At 38.0% G+C, this 23111-nt stretch overlaps 1 protein-coding gene across 3 annotated transcripts in view; it reads left to right on the top strand.

Annotated features, from left to right (window-relative positions):
- RALGAPA2 (Ral GTPase activating protein catalytic subunit alpha 2) overlaps positions 1-23111 on the top strand; it is a 316728-nt gene that overhangs the window by 38868 nt on the left and 254749 nt on the right. For all 3 annotated transcript variants that reach the window (XM_045529190.1, XM_045529188.1, XM_045529189.1), the window contains exons 4-5: positions 11998-12055; positions 21813-21856. In XM_045529190.1, the coding sequence (XP_045385146.1) occupies positions 11998-12055; positions 21813-21856 (102 nt within the window). The remainder of the gene's footprint in view (positions 1-11997; positions 12056-21812; positions 21857-23111) is intronic.

Genomic DNA, 23111 nt, shown 5'->3' with positions numbered 1-23111 from the left:
ATATGCCTTATATACATAGGCTGAAGATAATTTTATACAATGTTTTTTAATAATTTTGTGCATGCAACAAAGTTTTGACTGTGACAAGCCATGTGAGGTCAGGTGTGGATTTTCCACTTGTGGCATCATATTGGTGCTTAAAAAGTTTAGGAATTTGGAGCATTTTGGATTTCAGATTTTTAGGTTAGGGATGCCCAACTTGTATTTGGTATTTTTATGTTAAAAACATTTTCACCTAGAAAGGATAGGATAAAGGTATCAGAAGATCTGTCTAGGCTTAGATCAGGCTTTGACACTAACAAGCTGTGTGGCCTTGATTGAAGTGCTTAACCTTTCTTTACCCTGGCTTCCATGTCTATAAAGTGACAAACCTATGACATTACAAATGTAGCTTTGCTTGAAGTCTCAGAGGTAGAAGTCTTCAAAACAAAAAGTTCATGGGGGAAGTCATTTTAGCATGACATTTAGTTTTATGCTTTCATTTAGTTTTCAATATTGAATCAACTTGACTCTGAATAGCCTTTGAGGATCTAAACATCTCAGATGCTTTATCTCTAGAACCTTGCTACCCCACTCTGTGATGATGGGAGGGAGTATTCTTTATCTGCCCAGTGCAATTAGGTAATCACAAGCCACATGGGGAATTGAGTGCTTGAAATGAAGCTAGTACAACTGAAGGAGTTAATTTTTAATTTTAAATACTTTTATTTTATTCACATTTAAAATTAAATAGCCACATGTGGCTAGTGGCTACTGTATTGCATAGAGAAGCTCTAGAGTCTTCCAGTAGAGCCTTGTTACATGGTTTGAAAGACCATTCCTCTTTGTTAAACACTCAATTAAATCCTTAGTATCTTGTACATCTGGGTTCTTGTGCGGCAAGGGGACTTAACTTAAGGTTTAGGGTTTTACTGACATGGTTTCTCTGGGCTTCTTGTTATTACCAAAGTGCCCTTGGAGGGGAATGAACAGGTTGGGGAAGCAAGGCTCTAAAGTGGCCTTCTACAAACCCACAAAATTGAAAAGCCATGTACAATTTCATTCTACTGTTTCCATGCTTGTTTTCAGATGAAAATAATGTTAAATAATGTCTATTCAAATTCCTTAGTACTTCATCTCCCCACCACACCTCCCATCTTTCTCCACCCATCTCTCTACCAAGATAAAGAAAACAGTTTGGTGGCGTTCCAGAATGATTTGCTGTGTCTCTTCTTCATCCCTCCTTTGGTAGGGGGAGATTCTAGTTTGAGAAGCGTTGACATAAGAGGCAAACTGCAGCAGGTGACGTATAGGCTTCTTACGGGGCCTATAGAGGAAGGGCAGTAATACTGTGGACACTAACTTTTGTTTTTCCTTTACCATTGTAGACTCCAGTTTGATTGTTTGAGGTTTACGGCGTTGTATGTCCTGACTCCGTTCCCTTCCAGCGGCGGGCTGGTGATGCTGGATTTTCAGCACCACTCACGTGTGCACAGTCTTGCTGGGTGTAGTTGTGTTTGGGATCATAATTTGACCAGTGGTGAATCCAGGGCTATAGTGGAATCTGTGTCTTACTTTAATGGAATTCAGCACTGGGTATCTTGTTCTTCGTTGCTCCAAGTAAACTTATATAGATAGTGGATTTAGCCTCTAATTTTTTTCCTCAAAATAGGGGGAAAGGAGTTTTAGTGTCTTTCCTGATAATAGTAACACAGCTGGATCCAGTACAGCGCCTGGAGTTGTACAAAAGAAGGTGGAACAGTGGCTGGTTTTACTCTCTATATTGTTGCTTTGGTATATACAAGCCAGTAATTTGAATGTTGGTTTTATTTCCCATACAAATGCATTTACTTATAACTTTTCACATTTAGTAGCACCATTCTACTTCAGATATTAGTAGTGAATTGCCTAAAGAAAAATTAGAATTTCAAATATAATAGGATTACAAACATTTCTGAAATTTGTTTCCCTTTCTTATTCCCCTCCTTTCCCTCCTCTCTCCCTACTTCCCTTTGCTTCTTTTGTTGGAGCTGTGTATCTTTCATAATTCTTTGAAAATGAAAACAAATCAGCAGCTCCTGTGGAGCTTCAGTGAAATGCTTGGGCTGAATCCTAGGCAAGGCAACACATGCAGGCCAGGTGTCCTACAGGATTAAGTAACAGTCCCTTTTCTTTCTTTATACAATGGCTAATGCCTTTTCAATACATAGCAAGGCAGGAGAATCATATTTTTACAATTAACTAGTTTCCACAGCCCCTGCATTCCTTTGCTTTTGTTTGAGTTACTTATTCCAGGATGTGCAGTGTGCAAATACACTTGCGTGCTGCTCCCTCTCCCCATACCGATGTGAAGAACTTTCTTCCACAGACCTCTCAGGCTGTTACTGCTTTTTATTTCTTTTTCCCGTAAGGACCACTTTACTGTTATTGAGTGGAGAAGGGACAAGAACAAATGAAATGAACAAGATAAGCAGGTTCTTCTTAAATCTTTGAAATTTAAGTTCTTACTGAGGATTTCAAATATTTGGATGCTTCAGTGGATTTTTTTCTTTTAAAATAATGATTCCAAGTTTGAATGCAGCTCCTGGGTCACTGTCCTAATTCCAAATGACTGATTGGAATTGAGAAAAAGCCAGTATTAATTCAAATTTCCTGGAGAATATTTTAAAAAGAACTAAGCCAACACAGACACCCATCTCCAATGCCCAAAGCCTCCCCGAGTTCCAGTTGGTAAGGAAAATGAATGCTACCAGTTATCATGACGAGAATATTGGGTCACATTTATGACATGGTGGATATATTTTAATGTGTTATAAATATTTTAAATTGTAATAGAAGTGTGTAATCATTGTGGCTTTCTTTATAATGCTAGTCATGCTTGTGATTTTTGTTGATGTTGAACCCTTGGTTGGGAGCGACCCCAAATGATAGCAGTGTTGTTCTGGCATAGTGTGATCTGCTCTACTCCTTGAGCCTTGCTCTGCAGGGATCATACTTAGAGGGCCAGGTGGCCAGCGTGCCCTTTCTCACTGGTCTCTCGTGTTGCTTGTGTTGGTGAATTAGCTCTGTAATTGCTCCTCAGTCCTCTGCTCTGTTCTGGAAACTTGGGAAATAATAAAACACAGGGCCCACATCTTTTATTTCTATAGCATGTGGTTATTCTGGTGTCTGCTTTTGATTGTGAAATGTTTGTGATCTCTACAAACTGAAAGATGGAAAGAAAATGTAAACATCTAGTCTGTTCTGGAGATTCTTTGAATGCATTGTTCCCAGTTAAAATTTGATTATCATATTACAACATGTTAATAATTTAAATTAGACCACCAGTGTTTTGAGTGGAAAGGAGCCATTTTCAGTGGACAGTGTAACTGTCAAATTTAATACTCAAGACTGCGGTCTCCCTTTTGCGTCAAGACTTACAAGTGAGAAATTTGGGATTGACTCAACAGGACTTGCCAAATTGCTCAGTTCACCTTGGGGGAAGGGGAACTAGAGACAAGATGTTCGTGGAAGTCTGAAATTACATTCTTGTGATTATGGGTTGCAGCCGAGGTGCCCTAAGCTTCCTGGCATGCTGGCCTTCCTCATGCAGTGTGCCACTTGACTTGTTGGTAGCTGACACTCTCAAGAGGAGATTCTGTAGAAGCCAGCGCTAGCAAAAATGCTTCCAAGAATATTTTAAGGGCAGATGGTAGAAACTGCATCAGGGCTGAAGATATGGACAATTCACAATAAAACTTGAGCATGTTGTATTTATTGTTAGAGCAGCAGAAGTTATGTAAGGAGCTTTTTTTTTTTTTTTGAGACAGAGTCTCACTTTGTTGCCTGGGCTAGAGTGAGTGCCGTGGCGTCAGCCTAGCTCACAGCAACCTCAAACTCCTGGGCTTAAGCGATCCTACTGCCTCGGCCTCCCGAGTAGCTGGGACTACAGGCATGCGCCACCATGCCCAGCTAATTTTTTCTATATATATTTTTAGTTGTCCAGATAATTTTTATTTCTATTTTTAGTAGAGACAGGATCTCGGTCAGGCTGGTCTCGAACTCCTGACCTCGAGCGATCCCCACCCTCCTTGGCCTCCCAGAGGGTTAGGATTACAGGCGTGAGCCACTGCGCCTGGCCTGTAAGGAGCTTTTTTCCTCCCTTGAAGTTAATTAAAATTAATGTGTTAATGCCATTTGGATGGGTTGGTTTCTTTTTTATATACATTTAGGAGAGAGTTGTACAAATACTTGCCATCTCGCAAATTTTCTGTGGATTGTTTTCTGTTTGGTTGTGCAGTGTGGTGGCTGTTACAGAGTGACACCTAGTGTTTGATGTATTTGTGACACGGGACAGGTTGGAAGGAAGAGTCTGGCTTTGAAGCCTTCCATGCATGGGCTGTTGCTGCATACCTTGGGCATTTGCTGAGTGAACTTGACAGGGTGACCAGTCCCGAGCCGACCTGCAGGTGTATGACACTTTCTAATAGTGCTGGGGCAGGAATTTAAATCCTCTAAGTTTCTAGGGTGGTGGGGACCAGGTCGTGGATTCTCACTGGGACTTTGTTGTTTCTCTACTCATCACTTATGTGGAAACTCTCTGAAAGTGAATTGCTTTTCTTTTTCTAAAAAATGGCATGAAAAGACAGCCAACTAGTTGTGCTGATACAAAAATTGGAGAAATCTGAAAAATGCAGTAGTTTTTAGACAGAAAATGGAAGCTTGCATGAAATGAAGAATAGCATGGCAGATTTGGTTGTGACTGAGATCTCCTATGTGAGATTCTTCTCTTGAATTTGTTTTAGCGAGTGCTTTATTCAGGGCAAAACCCACATATTATGGGTAGAATTATATGCTACTAATCTGGGGATTTGTGAAGGTTGCTGAAATGTTCTCTCATCAAAAGTGAAGAGTCTAGTGCAATTTGATTTTCTTTAAAAAGCGATTAACCTTTGCCTGCTCCTAAGCAAAGTAAAAAATATAACCTCTTGAAATTTATCAAGTGGCTATGCTTCTAAATTTTTGAATATTGCATTTTTTGTACCTAATAAAAATGTTTTGAATATTGCATTTGAGTGCTTAATACAATAGTGTTCCTTCTTTTCTGTGATTTTGCTTTCTGAGGTTTTAGTTACTTTCAGTCAACTGAGGTCCAGAAAGATTAAATGGAAAATTACAGAAATAAACCATTTGTAAGTTTTAAATTGTGTTCCTTTCTGAGTAGTGTGATGAAATCTCTCACTATTCTGTACTATCCTGCTTGGGATGTGAATCATCTATCCCTTTGTCCAGCGTATCTACAGTGTGTACACTACCACCTGTTAGTCACTTAGTAACTGTCTAGGTTATCAGATGAACTCTTGTGGTATCACACTGCTTGTGTTCAGGTAACCGTTATTTTACTTCATAATGGCTTTAAGGCTCAAGATATGCCAATTTGGATATGCCAAAGAGAAACTGTAAAATGCTTCCTTTAGATGAAAAGATGAAAATTCTTAACTTAATAAGAAAGGAAAAAAATCACATGCTGAGATTGCTAAGATCCTACAGTAAGAATGACTCTTCTATCCATGAAATTGTGAAGAAGGAAGAAGAAATTTGTGCATAGTATATATAGGGTTTGGTACTATCTGTGGTTTTAGGCATCTGCTGTGGGTCTTGGAATGTATCCCCCTCAGATCAGGGGGGACTACTGTAAAAATGTTTTTCTATCTGTTTGTCTATTCATTTTGTTCAATATTGATAGTATTTTTCTCCACTCTGTGGTTCCATACATCTTGGGCTGGTGCTCTTTGATACTCTCTTTTGCCCCTGTCTCGTGCCCCTCCAGCTGAGAAGCATGTTGGTGAAGGGTCTGGTTGAGCTGGGCTCCTCACAGGTGATGTTTGAGTTTGGTCTTAAAGACTGAAAAGGATGTGATGAGATGGAGCTGTGCTTTCTTTACTCCCTAACAGTATGGCTAGTGATTAGATAGTGCACTATACTGGAAGGGATTGCTGGTCTAAGAAGAAAAGCATTACTTTTTTAGCTAAAAATGTAGTCATTTTATTTTTAAGATTACCTAGTTCTTCATTTTAGCTCCATTTATTTCATTTGAAGTTTAAGATTCCAAACAAGTGTTGAAACTCAGAGTTCAATGTAAATATTCTGTCTGTATCAAAGAGTTGAGTCATTTTTAGTAAGAGGTGAGTGGCCAGGCCCAAGACAGTAGAAAAATAAGTCCCCTTCTCTGTAAGTCTTCCTGGAAGCATCTGTGCCATAGGGCTTCTTTGCATATGCATCCTTCTGAAACCTGGCTCTGCTTGTAATACAGGCATTCACAGAATGTTTTCTTTAAACTGAACTGCCCTTTTCTCATTGTAAGTTTTCTGGATGTTTATTATTCCAAAGGTCAAGTAACTATGGCCTCTATTCTTTTGAACCAAGTCTTCTATTTTCCTCCCGGTTGGCGTTTTCTTTACCCAGTGCCCTTCTGTCGTGCAACAAATTTGGGGAAAGATTGCTCCCCAGATTTCTACTTTCAGACATAGCAGGTTTAGTTGGTCATTGTTTTAGTAGACTACTTTTCATGAATTAGTATGTAATATTTTCCTTATTTTTCACTGTCCTAACTTTTAAAGTGGAATTGAAATCAAGTGTCAGTCCACTGGGATGTGTTGCAATCATCTGGTAATGATTCGAAAAAAAATTTCCCACACAAATTAAATGAAGACCGGGAGTTTTAAAGTACACTATAGCATCTTGTATAAACTCCAGCTTACATTTCACATTATTCCTGGTCATGCAGTAGGTCCTGAAGAAAAAAGAACTATGGATAATCAGTTAAAAGAATGACAGATTCCCTGATGTGCTGATCAGTAGTAATACCTAATTTTGATTTCGAGTGTGCTATAATGGATTACCATATAGATGCAGCTGAGCACTGAGCATTAAAGAGAGCCATGTGTTTTTCAGAAAAGTAATATTTATTCACACTGTGTGGCTTTCTTGAATTTTTTTTTATTTTACTCTCCAGTGAAACTACAAACAAGATGTCAATAGCTTATGTGGCATTCACAGCAGTATAGCTTAGAATATTGGCTGCAGTGGAAGAAATGCCAGATTGTATTTGCCTCAGTAAAGGTAGACTTCATCAGGGACTTTCTGAGGGACAGGCTTAGCATTTAGACATAGACAGTTGTGTTGGGCTTTATTTTTATTGACCTCACAGACTTTAATCTATAAAAGAATGGCCCTTGAAATATTTGGGGACAAAAAGAAGCATCAGTGTGGGTAATGTTTCAGCCTTTGAATTGTTGTATAAGATTGTGTCTATTTGGGAATATTCTTAGTAGCTCAGATATTGGGCATGTGTTTTATACCCAAACCTTATTGAGTTTATTTCTGAGTGTCTTTTAAAGTCCATCCATTTTGTGAATCTGAAAACTTTTGTCCATAAGTGGTGATGATGATAGGCCTGACCTCAGAATAAGTTGGAGACTGCTTTTGTGGCAGACTGACAATATCCAAGCATCTATATACACATCATTTTGCTATTAATATAGTCTCTGTTTTTCTTTTTTGCTATTAAAAAGATGTTTTTCTTTGTTGTATACTAACAAAAGAAAACTAAATCAAGAAGACCAATCTGTGTTTTGGAAAACCGAAAAGCATGATTCACTGCCAAATCGGTTCCCTGATTAAATTAAAGATCTGGAGAACAGCGGGCATGTTAAGCATTCATCTGGTCCAAGTTAATTTTCTCTGTACTTTCTATATGAAAATTTTAAATTAAGTGCCAAGATGGGCTCAGAAGATGATTCTGGAATGTAGCTGGGGTGCCAGGTCCCCTTGAAGGGAGAAAATAGGACACCAAGTCACTGCTTTGCCATTTGCTTAGGCAGAGTGAACTGCAAGGAAGGAGGCAGAAAGTATGAGAGGGACTCAGTGGGACCAGGCTTCCATCTATGTGAGGTAGCAGCCAACTGATGAGAAACAGAGGCCATGTCTCTGAAGTAGGGGATGCTTCTCTTAGTGCTTCAGCTTTTTAATATGATGAAAATATTCTAATGAATAATTTGAAGATCATTGTGGCACACATGGAGATGTGCTGCTCATATTCACCTCAAGAAAGAATTTTCTGCCTGGCAATGAGGAGGCGTTAGCTGATGGCGTCCAGCTGTTCACACCTTCAGCTTTCTAGCCTTGGTCACACTCACCTCATCATGGCCCCCAGCCAATGACCGAGTGAGGCAGTGGTACAAGGGCCTCTCCGTTTCTCATCATGCAGGACTCCCATGATCTCTGCCGCAGAGCTCACACTGGCAGAGATGTGTCAGCTTTGCCTTGTGGTCAGAGGCTCCCCTGCCCAATCCTGCTGCCCTCTCTCTTTCACAGGTGTGACTGCTCAATAAACCATTTGCACTCCCAACTCCTCCATTGCAGCATGTTTGCCAGAGAACTCAACTTGCAATGATTGTTTTTAATTTATTATCCAGGACACTAAACCAGGATTTATGGTAATTTTTCAGTGAAGAGAAAGTATGAGTTAAGGAATCATAATGCTTAGATGCAAATGGAGGCCATCTTTCTCGAGTCTGGAGCCCCCTGCCCCAGTGCATCCAGATTGTACTTATTTGTGGCTCCAGAGTTGCTCATTTGTCCTTTCAGCAGCCGAACTGCTGAGACCCTTGTTCTCATTCTCAGTTACAGAGTTGTTGGGTTTCTTGTTCCAACCTCTTTGCTTGTGATGTTTTCCTGTAGGCGGTAGCCAGCTCTGTGGGTCTCACTCTTGTTTGTGTCATGAAGATGTTTAGGTTTATGTCTGTTGTTTGAACAGTGTTCACGTGGGTTGTTATTAAGATATTCTATAGAAAACTATTTACTTCTTCTGATTCCCTTTAATGTAATGGAATTTAATGTAACAACCCAATTTTTTATATTTAGCTCTTTTTTGTGTTAGTCGTCTAAAATTCATGTTGGTCCATATCGCAAGGTGAGACCTATTTTGATTTTTTTTCTTCTCAAACAGCCATTTGCTTCTGTGCACTTTATAGATGGATTTGTCGTGCCTGGAATTTGATGTTTGGCTGACAAAGGTGATGGGTTCTCCAGGCAAGAGAGAACATTGAGCTCACTTGATTTAACACTGAAGTATCTTTTTATGTGTCATCAGTTTTCCCACATTTTCCAACATCTTTACTTTTAAAAACTAGTTGTGCACATAGGAGTCCACTTGCTCAAGGCTTCTTGGGCATGGCTCTGGGTAAAAATAAGATAAAATAAAATAAAAACTAGTTGTGCATATAAATAGTCATACATATTTCTAATCTTTAAAATAAATAAGCCTTCAAACAGCTGGCACATCAAAAATTCCTCCTTTGATTTGAGCACATTTGTCTCCAGCTACTGCTTTACTGTCTTCATTCTTAACCTTCTTAGCAGAAATCCCTCAACTCACTGATACCACCAGGGCTATATCTTCTCATTTTAAACTCTGTCCCAGAGAGCTCGCATATACACACATCTTAAGCTGCTACATGTATCTCTTACCATCTAAATGCTGCTCCTGTACTCCAGATCCATATATCCAGTTGCCTAGAAGGACATCTCTACTAAGATAGTCCATTGACACCTCATATTCCAGGATGTTCAGAACCAAACCTGACATGGTTATTCTCCTTAGGCCTAAAATTCCTTTTGGATTTGATCTCTGGTATAAAAGCATTTCCATTTACTAAGCCACTGGGCGTCATTCTGGAGTCCTCCATTTACCACAGCCCCTTTACCCACCCATCCTGACAGTTTTGCCCCCCAAATAGCACTGCTATTGCTTCCCTTCTTTACCCTGCTGACCTTGGTCCAGGCCATTTCATACCCCCTCTGAAATACTACCATTGCTTCTTCATTAATTATCTCTGCCTCTCCTCTCAGCTAGCTCAAATTCCCCTTCAGCTGAAACCTGTTCAGGGACTGTGCACTGTTTCCACTAGGACATTAACCCCTGAACCTTGCCTGCCTCTCCAGTCCCATCTCCTCCCCTTCTCACCCTTCTACCAGCCAAGCTGACCCTCCTGCAGCTGCTGTTCTTTAGGACACTAAGCTGTCTTTGCCTCTTGGCATTACTCCATGCTCTTCCTTCTGTCCCTGTTCTCCAGTAGGTGAATTTAATTAATCCTCTATGTCTCAGCTCAAGTATCCTCTTGTCCAGGAAGCAGTCCATGAAGCCCTTGCTGAGAAGAGGCACTTTTTCCTTTATCTCTGTAGTACCTCATACAAACTTCTGTCAGGATCGTTCTTTCTTTTTTGGGGGGTGGGGGTGCTGGGGACAGGGTCTCAATCTGTTGCCTGGGCTAAAGTGTAGTGGCATCATTGTAGCTCATTGCAGCCTCAAACTCCTAGGCTTAAGTGATCCTTCTGCCTCAGCCTCCCAAGTAGTTAGGACTACAGGTGTGAGCCACCATGCTCAGCTAATTAAAAAAAAAATTTTGTAGAGATGGGGTCTTGCTGTGGTCCAGGCTGGTTGCAAACTCCTGCCCTCCAGCCATCCTCCTGCCTTGGCCTCCCAAAGTGCTAGGCTTGCAGGCATGAACCACCATGCCCAGCCATGTCAGGATTTTTTTTGGGGGGCTGAACTATATGCTTTTTTTTTTTAAATCATTTCTCTTGCCCACTAATCATGAAATCCTAGGAAGTAAGTACTAAACATTTTATTCATATTAATTTTATTCCTGTGCTTCAAATGTGAAGCCTGTTGCCTAGTGTGTAGGTGTTTTTCACTGAATGGGATTTGGGATGTGTGTGGGTGTTTGAATATATGTCAGCATTATCACATAGTAACATAAGATATATAATACCTTTTACAGTTATGGGCTTAAAAGATAACAAGCTGACTTGAATAGACTTTCTCAAAAGAAGACATACAAATGGCCAAGTTTATGAAAAAATGCTCAACATCACTAATGATCAAGGACATGTAAATTAAAATCACAGTACATATCACCTTACACCAGTTAGAGTGACTGTCATCAAAAAGATGAAAGATAAGTGTTGGCAAGATGTGGAGAAAAGGGAACACTGGTACACTGTTGGTAGGAAAGTGAGTTAGTATAGCCAATCTGGAATGGTATGAAAGTTCCTCAGAAAACTTAAAATAAAATTGTCATATGCCCCAGCAATCCCACTTCCAGGTGTGTATCCAAAGGAATTGAAATCCAAATGTGGAAGAGAGATCTGCACTCCGACATTTATTGCAGCACTATTTACAATAACCAAGATATATAAACAACCTAAGCAGTCATCAGTGGATGAATGGACAAAGAAATTATTGCATAGATATACAGTGAAATACTATTCAGCCTTAAAAAGGAAAGACATTTTGTCATTTGGGACAACATGGATGAACCTGGAGGACATTATGCTAAGTGAAATAAGCCAGGCACAGAAAGGCAGATATCACATGATCTCACTTATTATATGTGGAATCTAAAAAAGTGAAACTTAAAGAGGTTCAGGGGCATTTATAACTACAATCCTAAAACTTATTTTTAGTTCCCTGATTCCATTAAATTCTTGCCACCAATTTCATTTTCTTGTTTCACTGAATTGTTTACAGTCTGATCCTCTTTGTTGTTCATCTTTCTTCCTAACCCTGTTTTTTGTCCAGAGACTAATAATGATTATATTGGAAATGTGAAGGAGAAGGTGCAAAAGAAGAAACTTGGGGAATCTGGCATTCGGGAAATTATTCTTTTAATATTTAAGCAGCGGCTACTATTTAAGATGAAATCATTTTAGGTTTTTTCTTTTTCTTGTTTTCTTTTGAAGAGAAGTAAACTTGGGACAGTCATCTCTTTAAAACATTCAGGGGAGGAAGCATGCCTGGGGCAAGTAAAAGAAACTATCTTATAGGAATATAGCATACAGTGCAGTGTTTATATTATTATAAATAGTTTTCTTTTCCTTTTCTGAGACTTATATATAGCAAGTAGCCTATCATGAAAATGTGTGATTTCATTCGTTGTTTATTTTGTTTATATTGTATTTTTTTTTGTTTTATAGAAAATACTGCAGTTTCTACCTGAACGAATTTTCTTTCGATGGCATTACCAGAGTATAGGTAAGAGCAATTTAAAAAACTTTTTTAATAATACAGATATTTTCCAGTTGAATTTTCAGTAATGTTTTATGTAATTAACACCGTCAAGATAGCTTATAGCAGGGACTATTACTAAGGATATGGTAATTAAAATGAAGATAAGCCCAACTTGGACTTTGGAAGAAAATATATCTATCTCTAAACGTGCTACTTGTAGTGTGGTTCATAGACCAGCAGCATCAGCCTCACCCAGGAAATTGTTAGAGATGTAGAATCTCGGGTTTCAACCGAATCACGGTAGTCTGTATTTTTAACTAGGACCCTAGGGGATTCCTGTGTATGTGAAGTTTGAAAAACACTAATCCTAGAGTATTTTTCTTAAATAATTTTACATTTTTCTTACAAAGCAATCTTGTTCTTCAAGGCTTTGTCATTGACTCAAAATTATTCCCCTAGAATGCTTTAGGATGTGGCAGTGAGGGGAAACTTGAAATACAGCAAGTTACCATGGCTGCCCTTTCTGTCCAGCTCTTAACATCTAACAGTGTCTCATTCCAGTTTAATATGCACAGCACACCTGGAGTAATTCTGGGATATTAACTGTGAATCCTGCATTTTGTTTTAAAGAGTGTCTGCTTTAATCCTTTGCCATTCAGGAGTGTGGCATTTCCTACAGTTTTTCTGTTTTAAAAAATTTTATTTATTTTTACTTATTTTTTTCTTACTTAGCAAATCATATTTGAGGAGAGAATGACCTGATAATGGAATCTAACTCTATTTGCTCATTTGTTCATTCAGGTATTTATTGAGGAAGAGACATTTGTATACAAACTTTTGGGACAGAAACAAAAATATCTCACCATCCTTGTGTTATATAGGCCTCTTGCCTAGTGAGGGAATAGATGAGAAAAATAATTGCAGCATGATTGTCGCTATGAAAGAATGATGGTAGCAAAGAAGAAAAGTTGATTAATTCTGTGCAGAGGAGTTGAGGAAGGGTTCAAGAGAGGTAACTTTGATCTGAGCCTTGAAAGATGAACAGGTGCAGTGTGGAAAATGTGGAAAGGGCTTTCTTGATGGGAGATGATTATGTACAAAGTCGTGGAACCTGAAAAAATATGGCACAATCAGTGGGTACTCCAAAATTCAGAATCCTAAATTTAATTTAGGATTATTTATGTGAAAAGTGTAACTGACTCTTATAAAAACTGAATTACTGAAGTTGTATGTTATGAATTTAAAAGTAAGCATGCATAGTAAATACACATATTGGACTGAATGAATCACTACTTTAAGGTAGTACCTTGATCTTTAAATCTTTCAAATACACAGAGAAAGTTTTCCTTTAAATTTTAGAGAGTTGTCCATAGTATTTTTGCTTAATTGAGGCTTTGAGCTTATGTATTTCAATTAAAGTAAAAATAAAAAATTTAAATGCAAAGTATAATCTAAAGAGACATCATGGGGATTTGTGATGCTCCATCGAATAGTAGGAATGGATGACAATGAGACATAACTGCATGCAGTATTTTTTATCTGTGCTAGATATAATCCTTCTTCAATTTTGTTTATATCATTTGTATGAAAACTATACTCATTTTCTTCAGATAGCACTTTAGAATGTCTGAAGATTAGTGGGCCCTTCTCAGCATGCATAAACTTATTAGAACTATGTGTGAAAATTAATTTGCTTTTGTGTTGTGAAACTTTATGAATCTAGTAGGCAGTGTGTGGTACTACTTTAATTCTGCCTAATACCACATAAACTGGTTAAAATTGCTGGTATGAGTAGTTTTTTACCCAGTTTGGTAGCATCTTATCAAGAACAATGACTGCAGGCCTCAGACTCCTCGATTGGGATTGCCAAGTACTAGGTCTCCTGGGCCATCATAATAGCAGTATGTGTTGTTTATCTGGCAATGTAGAACAAGCTGTTGCTATAAAGTAGTCAGAATAAGTCATATTTCGGAACGCTGAAGTATGATCATTTGCGTATAGAATCATCCTTTTTTATTATTGCTGCTTATATACTTAATGGTTGAGTCAAACAGGCTCTTTTCAGATAAATATATTTTTATATGATTAATCAAATCGGGTAGAAATTGGTATTTGTACAGGTCCACATCTCTTTTACAATGATCTTCAGGCTAGATGGGCTTTGGAATCAGGCATTTTCAGATTTTAGAACAGCAGTGTGGTGCACTGATGTACAATGAAGCAAGCAATTTAGAGCATCAACACAATGCTAATGTCTGTATGGAACACCTCCAGGGGTCTGGGCAGTACTCTCTAGCCAAGCAAGTTATTATTTCTATACCTTAAGGTGCGAATATTAACCATCAGTGGAATAACTAAACCTAAAATAGCCTTATTCAGGTATTGCCAACATATGAATTTAGATCAGGTTCTGTCCACTAATGATTTACACAGAAAAGCTTCAGTTTTCACAGCCTTTTGGATTTTGAAGTTGCCGATAAGAGATTGTGGATTTGTAATTATATGCACTTTTTTATATACCTCTCTGTTCCTGCTGAACTTTTTCCAGTCAATTTGGACTTGTTAAAATTGTTCCCATTTGTCACTCAAGGTCTTGACTGAGTTAGTTGTTGAAACTAAGAAACTATAGGTAAACATCACATATCTAAGGAAATGAATGTGCCTTACGTATCTCCTCAGTATCGGCTTCTTGACTTCTGTAAAACCTCTGAGCACAGGGCAGGGGCCCTCTCACCAGTCAGTGCCTGACATTCTAGGTAGCGAATATTTCTTACTTAATAGGAAGAACACTGCTGTATTAACTTCTTAATTAAATGTTGTTGCAGCTGGTAGGGGTCAAGGTACTCTGAAATGTTGGGTTTCAACATTTGAAGTTTTGATCTATATACCACTGATACAGTATACTTTCTGTCCCACACTACAAATGACAATGTCACTAAGCAGAGAAACCCAAAATAAGAGCAAGTTCTATATTCTGCAAGTCTCAAAAGCTCTCAGACCTACCTGACAGCCACATTATCCTGAGAAGGAAGAAAATAGTTTGAAATATCAACAATGCTTGAAGTCTGTTTCTTGTTTTGTTTGTGGCAAACAGAGACATTTCTGTTTCCCTTAAAGCTGTTTTAAAGGAAAGAAATAGTCTGTAGTTTCACGTTGTTTTGGTTTTTAATGGTTGACTCCTGGCATTAAAGCAGTGAATCAGGAAACATTTGAACTCTAAGTTTTGTGATGTGAAATGAACACAGGTTCGTTATTCCAAGCATCTGGAGGTACTTTTTCAAGTGGTGTTTGGAGAACAAGAGAATATCAGGGGAGTAGTTGACACGACAGTCATGACTTCTGTGATGTATGCTAATCTATGACTCCACTATTTATAAGCTTCCATTATGATTACAAATAAAAAAATTATTTGTTGAATATTTCCCGAAGTCATTTTTAGGCCAGTAAATCTGGTGGATAAAGGTAGCTCCTTGATGCCTTATCTCCGGCAGTAATGAGAACTGACAGGGAGTGAGGAGATGAGAAAGAGTGGCACAAACCAGGGATATTTGGTGCAAGGCCGGGCTGTGACACCCCTTCATGTGCCCATGTGTAATCAACTCAGGACTTAAAAGTTACATTTATATTCCCTTTAAGAATGTTTACTGCTAATGAGTCACTAGAAGGCAAGTTTCCTATCTCATTCAGTGGATAGTGCTGTGCCTGTGCTCAGTAGATACGTGTTGAATGGGTAAAAGAATATATTAATATTTTGTATGTTAAAAATAGCTGAGCATGGTTGCACACACCCATAGTCTCAGCTACTTGGGAGGCTGAGGCAGGAGGATTGCTTTGAGCCCAGGAGTTTGAGTACAGCCTTGGCACAATATAGCAAGACCCTATTTCTAAAAAAAATAATAATGATGAGAAATGTTAAAAATAAATAACCCTTGGGTTTAAAGGGGTAGGACTCAGTAGGTAGGAAATTCACATATGTGCAATATCTGATGCATGTTTTTTATATCTGAGTCACTATTAAATCTAGCTTGTTCAACTAGGTTTTTCATATACATACCATGAAAACCAAGTGCATAACTAAGCTGCAAATTTGTTTCTGACTTTTCAAGAGTGTTCCTGGCTTAACACCTGGGGCCCCACATTGCTTGGGATGTGAACACAACCTCTGACCAGGCTCATTTCTCAAAATTCCTTCTGCCCACTGACTCTAAAACTCTCCTGGGAGCCTGAGTCTAACAGCCTTCCCTGTTCCCTCATAATCAGGCCATACTGTAGCCCACTGTTCCCGAGGGAGCAGGGTCCCCTCATGCATGCCACACTAGGACTCCCACAGAAGTGCATCACAACCAGGCTGAGCAAACTCCAGGAACCCTGCACACCCCATGTTTATTAGAGGATGGCTGGAACTAATGCCCCTGGCAGTGTGGGGTCAACTCAGTGTCTTTCTGGGGTCCTCTCTGGGCACTTTCACCATTACTACTCTGTGTTTCTTTTCTACCCAGCCACTTCTTTGTGTTGTGCCCCTTGGAAGTCCTCTGTCTGGGTTAATCAAAAGCCCTACAGCCTTAGCCTCCTTCTTTCACCTGCTTGGCCACCTGAAACCTGACTTTTGTCTGAGGCTCCTCTCTCTCCCTTGACCATGCCAGCTTCTCCCTCCTTGTTGATGCCATGTCTTCTGATATCCTGCTCATTTGCCTTTTTTCTCCATGGCTTTGGTTCTCTCCTAGTCCTTTTCCTTCATGTCAAGTTACCCATCATCTCCTTCCCCTGCCCAGTCTCCGTGGCTTCCTAACCCTTGCCATCATGCAGACCTCTGTCTGACCATGACCTCCAGCCTCCTGATCTTTCACCCAATCACTTCCAGGCCACCTGATCTTTATTTTTTCCCTTATTTTTAAATAATGGTTTCATTGGGGGTATAATTAATGTACAATAAGCTGTATATATTTGAAATATGCATTTTGATAAGTTTTGAAGTAGTTATGTATCTGTTAAGTTGTTACTGCCATCAAGATAATGAACATGGAAATCATCCCCAAAAGTTTCCTTATCCCCCTTGGTAATCCCTTTCTCTCACCCTTCCTCACCTCAGCCCCCAGACCCCAAGCAGCCAGCGATCTGCTTTTCTGTCACTGTAGACTAGCTTGCATTTTCTAGAGTCTTATAAAAATAGAATCATGCAGTATATACTATTTTTGGTTGGCTTCTTTCACTTGGCATAATGATTTTGAGGTTCATATGTGTCATTTCATGTATTAATAGATATCATTCCTTTTTATTTCTGGGTAGTACAATATTCCATTGTATTCATATACCATAATTTGTCTATCTGTTCACTTATTGATGGCCATTTGGGTTGTTTCAAGTATTTGGCTATTACAAATAAAGCTACTATAAACATTTGTGTACAAGTCTTTGTGGGGACATATGGTCTCCTATCTCTTGGGAATAGAATGCCTGAATCATATAAAGTGTATGTTTAAGTGCTAGACTGTTTTCCAAAGTGGTTGTACCATTTTATGTTCTCACCAGCAGTGTGAGAATGCCACTTGCTCCACATTCTCTTTTACACTTTGTATGGTCGGTCTTTTTATTTTAGTAGTAGTGGCATCTCATTGACTGATGATAATGAACATCTTTTCATGTTCTTATTTGCCATCATATGTCTTCTTTGGTGAAGTGTATGTTCAAATCTATTTCCCATTTTAAAATTGGGTTGTTTGTTTTCTTAATATTGAATTTTGAAAGTTCTTTCCTTATTCTGGATACAAGTCCTTTTTAGATATATGCCTTGGAAATATTTTCTCCCCATCTCTGGCTTGTCTTTTCGTTCCCTTAATAGTGTCTTTTGAAGAGTTGAGGTTTTTAATTTTGAAGAAATCTAATTTATCATTTTTTCTTTTATAAATTGTGCTTTTGGTGTCACATATAAGGAATCTTTGCCTAACCCAAAGTTACAAAAATCTTATATGTTTTCGTCTACCAGTTCTATAGTTGTATGTTTAACATTTAGGTCCTTGATCCATTTTGAGCTCATTTTTATTAATTTCCTTGTGCTTAGTGTGGATCTTGTAGAGAGAGAAAGTTCAGTGTTCCTGCTCCACTGGCCATTCCCAGCAGGCTGTCCCTACTGCAGCCCGGAGGGAGTTTCTCTACATTCTCGCCCCTCGCCTGGTGGTATATTGCATTGTGTGTTATTTAGTTTGAGGCATGATATTGAGAAGGAGTTTTTAAAAAGTTAAAATTAAATAAGATTTTGTAATATTAAAGTTAGATTAGAAATATCTTTAATATCTTTAAAAGATCGTTTAAAAATTGTCACTTTAAAAAATGGTCAAAGGCCGGGGTGCGGTGGCTCACCCTGTAATCCTAGCACTCTGGGAGGCCGAGGTGGGAGGATCGCTCGAGGTCAGGAGTTCGAGACCAGCCTCAGCAAGAGCGAGACCCTGTCTCTACTAAAAATAGAAAGAAATGATCTGGACAGCTAAAATATATATAGAAAAAAATTAGCCGGACACCATGCCTATAGTCCCAGCTACTCAGGAGGCTGAGGCAGAAGGATTGCTTAAGCCCAGAAGTTTGAGGTTGCTGTGAGCTTGATGCCACAGCATTCTAGCCCGGGCAACAAAGTGAGACTCTGTCTCAAAAATAAATAAATAAAAAATGGTCAAAGAGAACTTGTCAAATGTGGCAGCTATCACAATTGAAAATCTAAAGCAAGGACATAGGTTTTGAAAATGTTTTGATGAATTTGCTTCCATTAAATCTAGGAAAGCAAAATTATAATACATTCTTTGCTATAAATAAAATATTTAAACTAATGCTGTGAATTTTACTATACCTGATTTTAAATTTTTCAATATTTTTTCAACTGTAGTAATGTTCTGGAAAAAATTAACCATTAAAAATATATAAAAACATATATAGGAGGATGTACACACTTTTCCTTTTACCTCAGGTTCCAGTATGGTTCAGCACAACACTAGTATTTAAAATTTTAATATTGTTCATCAGAGACTCTTTTGCATTAATCTTTATTTTTAAAAACTATTACATTAAAATATTATTTATTTTGAATACTGAGTTTTTTTAGTGCCCCTTAAATTTTGTTCAAAACCCCTCACTTTTCTCTCTCTAGTCCCAGCCCTGGTATTTCTACTGCCTCTTCAAAAGTAGTAAGACTTACATTCAGAAGATATTTATGGTTAAAATACAGTAAAAGTTAACCAATAGAAGTTAGAAGTTCATAGAATTTACCCAACTAACTAGATTTTATTTACTCATTCATTATTTCATTTATTCGCATGAGTCAATAAAGTGGCAACCAGTAGAGCTGATGAGGCACATAAAAGAGATGAGGGTGGGTATAATCACAGTTTGGATGAAGAGTTTAAAAATCCAAACAGCTGTGATATATATACACATATATACACACACACATATATGGACACTTAAAAATTAAAATGAGAAAGGGTTTGATAATTTTAAGTTAGAATAGAAATATCTTTGTGATATTTCTTAAAAAATACCTAAAGAGGACGAGCAAGGCTCTTAGGTACTTATCACCAGTCTGTGTGTTGAAACCCTCTGCTATGTGCTCCCACTGCACAAATTTTTCTTTCTAATGTTCTTATTAAAAAGAGTTCCTTAGAGAATAGCTGATGCCCGTAGAGAATAACAGTGCCTCGTACATGATGTATTAATACTTACCATGTACCAGACACTGTTCTAAACATTTATATATATTACTTTATTTAAACTTCACTAACAATTGTCTATGATAGGCACTGTTGTCATCCCATTTTACAGATGAGAAAACTCAGGCATAGTGAGGTTAAATAAGTGACTTACTTTACACAATTAGTAAGCACAGAAATTAGATTTGAACTCTAGCAGTCTAGCTTCTGAATCTAACTTGTAACTGCTAAGGTATTACTGCTTCACATGTACAAAAGAGTTTTTGAATAAAGGGTGGAATAGACCAAATACATGTGTATTAGTTTTCTATTGGTGTTGTAACAAATTAGCAGATTAATTTTAAAAAGTTGGGGACTGTTGACTAATATAGATCATCTGTATGTCTCTTGTAAAGTCTGTCCTTTCTATATTTATTTTTCTCTTGTCTGTGTAGGGAAAAGTGGATATAGTCATCTATAGGTAGGCAAAATAGCTTAAAAAAAACCACGTTGGATCATTCTCCAAAAGGGGAAGGACTAGCAATCACCAGTGGTCATACACAATGACCCAGAGAAAGTATTTCCGAGAGTGTGTTGCAGGATGATGAATTAGCCAGATGGTTGGGACGAGTACTGTCTGTGCAGACTTTATCCATTTTCCAATGTCTGTTGGCTCTGCCAACCATCATGAGGCCCTCCTAAGGTGTAATGAAGAAAATGTTAAACTGAGACAGAACAAACTTGGTTTAAGAATGTATAATCATGGGGGCAAGGTACAAGGACTCAGGTTGAGGAAGGGTGTGGGATAGAAAAGTCCCATGGTCACAGCCACTGGAACCTTAGCTGTGAGAGAGAGCCCAGCCTAGCAAATGCTGGCTCTAGACCAAAAAATTACTGGGTATGGTTTGGTGAAGGGAGAGGTATGTATGGCTGGGGGTGAGGGTGCAAGTGGGGTGGGAGTGGGTGGCGGAGGCACTTGAACTTCTTTCACTCAATCAAAAACCATTAGTGATTTCAGTGCTATAACCCAGTCCAAGTCATGATAATGAGTTTCCACTCATCCTTTGTGTTAGGTATTATAAACAGTAGAAGGTTCCTTCAGATTGCCAGTGATTTTGTTCTGGTTAATGAATTTCTAAAGAGTATGCATTTAGCTGTCATATGTGTATCTATCCACATAGATATGGCTTGTATCAGTCATTGAGACACTGGCTCAATTTCTTGGTGAAATAGCTCTTTGAAATTCATTGATGGAGTAAATATGATTTGATATCTAATTTAAAAATATTGTACAAAACTTTCCATCAGGGAATCTAATGATTTTTTTTTCTTAAAAGATATGCAATTTGATTGAGAGAAAAGTTCTCTTGCCTAAGACTTCTAATATATTTTAAAAGGTCTTCTCCTTTTTGGGGGTTAAGATCCCATTTTAGAGACTACATATGATATTTTGTTGGGGTTGCCAGGCCATTGCCATACTGAGGGCATGAACTCATTTATAGAATACTTGGTAATATGTTTCCATCCTCCTAAGAGAGACATTTCTCATTACAGTGGGCTGCAGCACCAAAGTTTTTGTAGTTGACTGGTGTAGTTCTGAGTAAATCTTGATTTTGTCTCCTTGACAGTGACCAAAGCGCTCTGCTAGAGGATTTATTGATGGACCAAGCCCCATAAATGTGGTCGTCACTGCCAGGAGAGAAACATGCCATCCTGAATATTTGTAAAATGTTCTTGTAAAAATGTTTTGTGAGCAGTCATCTTACATCATTTTTACCTTTAGAGATTTAAACAAAATCATTCATTTTATGCATGACAAGAGATATTTGCACATAATCCACTGTGGGCATTTGGGTTACCTTAATATCAATCATTGTGACTTTTAAAAGAATTTTGAAGAGGTACATACTGAAAGTACTTTTATCTTACAAACATCTTTCCTTCTGTGACATTGCTTTGCTTCTGAAGGTCAGCCTTCTTTTGTTTTTTAAAAAGTTATACCTTTTGTCATAGGTACATTTTTTTCTTTCTAAAACTGATATTTTCAAAATGTATCTTAAATATGCATTCATATACTCTATTTCTAATTCATTGTTTTAAACTTTCAGGTTCAACTTTAAAAAAGCTTCTACACACTGGAAATTCTATTAAGGTATTTATAGTGTAATGTCATTTTTAATTACTCTTAAATTTATTAATGCCACAAAGTAACAATGTTAGGCCATTTGGAAAAAAAAAGATCTTTAGAAACCACTTGACTTAGTTTTTATTTTTTAACTGATAAATTATATGACAAATATTGTTAGTGAGAGACATTTTAAATGGCATTAGGGAAAGTGACCTGGGCTTCGGAGTTTGGAGTTCTGAGTTCTAATTTTGGTTCTGCTGGGTCCAGCTAGGAACCATGGGCAAGGCACTAACTGCTCCGGTTTTATCAGCAATAAAAGGAAGGGCATTTCCTCTGAGCTTCAGAGCTAACATACCTGGTTCTGTTCACCTCAGTAATCTGGTTGTTAAAATTATAGTTGTCTGTGAATTAATTTTACCAATTTTGAGAACTACTGTAGGAGAAAATAACAGCAGGGCCTCCCTCTTGAACATTTATTTGCTGCAGATTGACCTTGTAATTTAGGCTACAATTGGCATATTTTAAAATGAATATACCTTTTATAGTGACATATATTACTTGATACAGAGATAAGATGACCCTAAAACATTAGTGGCAAAGAAAACCAGCCTGGGGTAAATACTTTATGTAAGATAATTCACTTGTAGCCAATTAAGTTGTGTGAATGCTTTTAATAAGCTAATATATTTTTTTGTTTTATATAGTTTAAACAATCACAGCCACTTAAAACTTGATATGTTGACTATCTCTTACATGTTGAAAAAAAGAAGCGAGCTATTCATAGCCTCATTGCAGAGTCCATATTTTGTCCCTCTTATAATTAATGTTATAACTAAAACCTATCAGATTATTTTATATTTGTATTAGCCTTATGTGTATTTAGTTCTCTTAATTACAGTTAGCATAAAAAATTGGAGACTTATAGAATTTCATAGAAAATTTCCTCTTGTTAAATATAATTTTATTAGTTATACGTAGAGCTGTATCATTTTTTTTTGTCTGATGGCTGACTAGTATTGTATTACCACTCATTCTACCTGCTTGGGGAGAGGAGGACAGGTGTGTATGGACATGGAGATTTGTGCAGAGCATGTCTGGAAGTATGGTGTGAGTCTGCTTCATTAATGGGATAGGACTGTTGCCAGCTAGGGTGTCTGTCTTGATGCAGTTTGACTTCTGCTGGGAGTCAGCAAAGCCAAGTATGTAATTTTTGTGGGGTGGGGTAGGTCTCTTCTCCTTTTGGTTTTCTGCCAGAGCCTCATGTTTAGCTTGCAACACT

This window comes from Lemur catta, chromosome 17 (assembly GCF_020740605.2).
Source record: "Lemur catta isolate mLemCat1 chromosome 17, mLemCat1.pri, whole genome shotgun sequence".
In the NCBI taxonomy this organism is placed as follows: Eukaryota; Metazoa; Chordata; class Mammalia; order Primates; family Lemuridae; genus Lemur; species Lemur catta.
The sequence above is the reverse complement of the archived record's forward strand: the minus strand, read 5'-3'. Positions and strand labels throughout refer to the sequence as shown.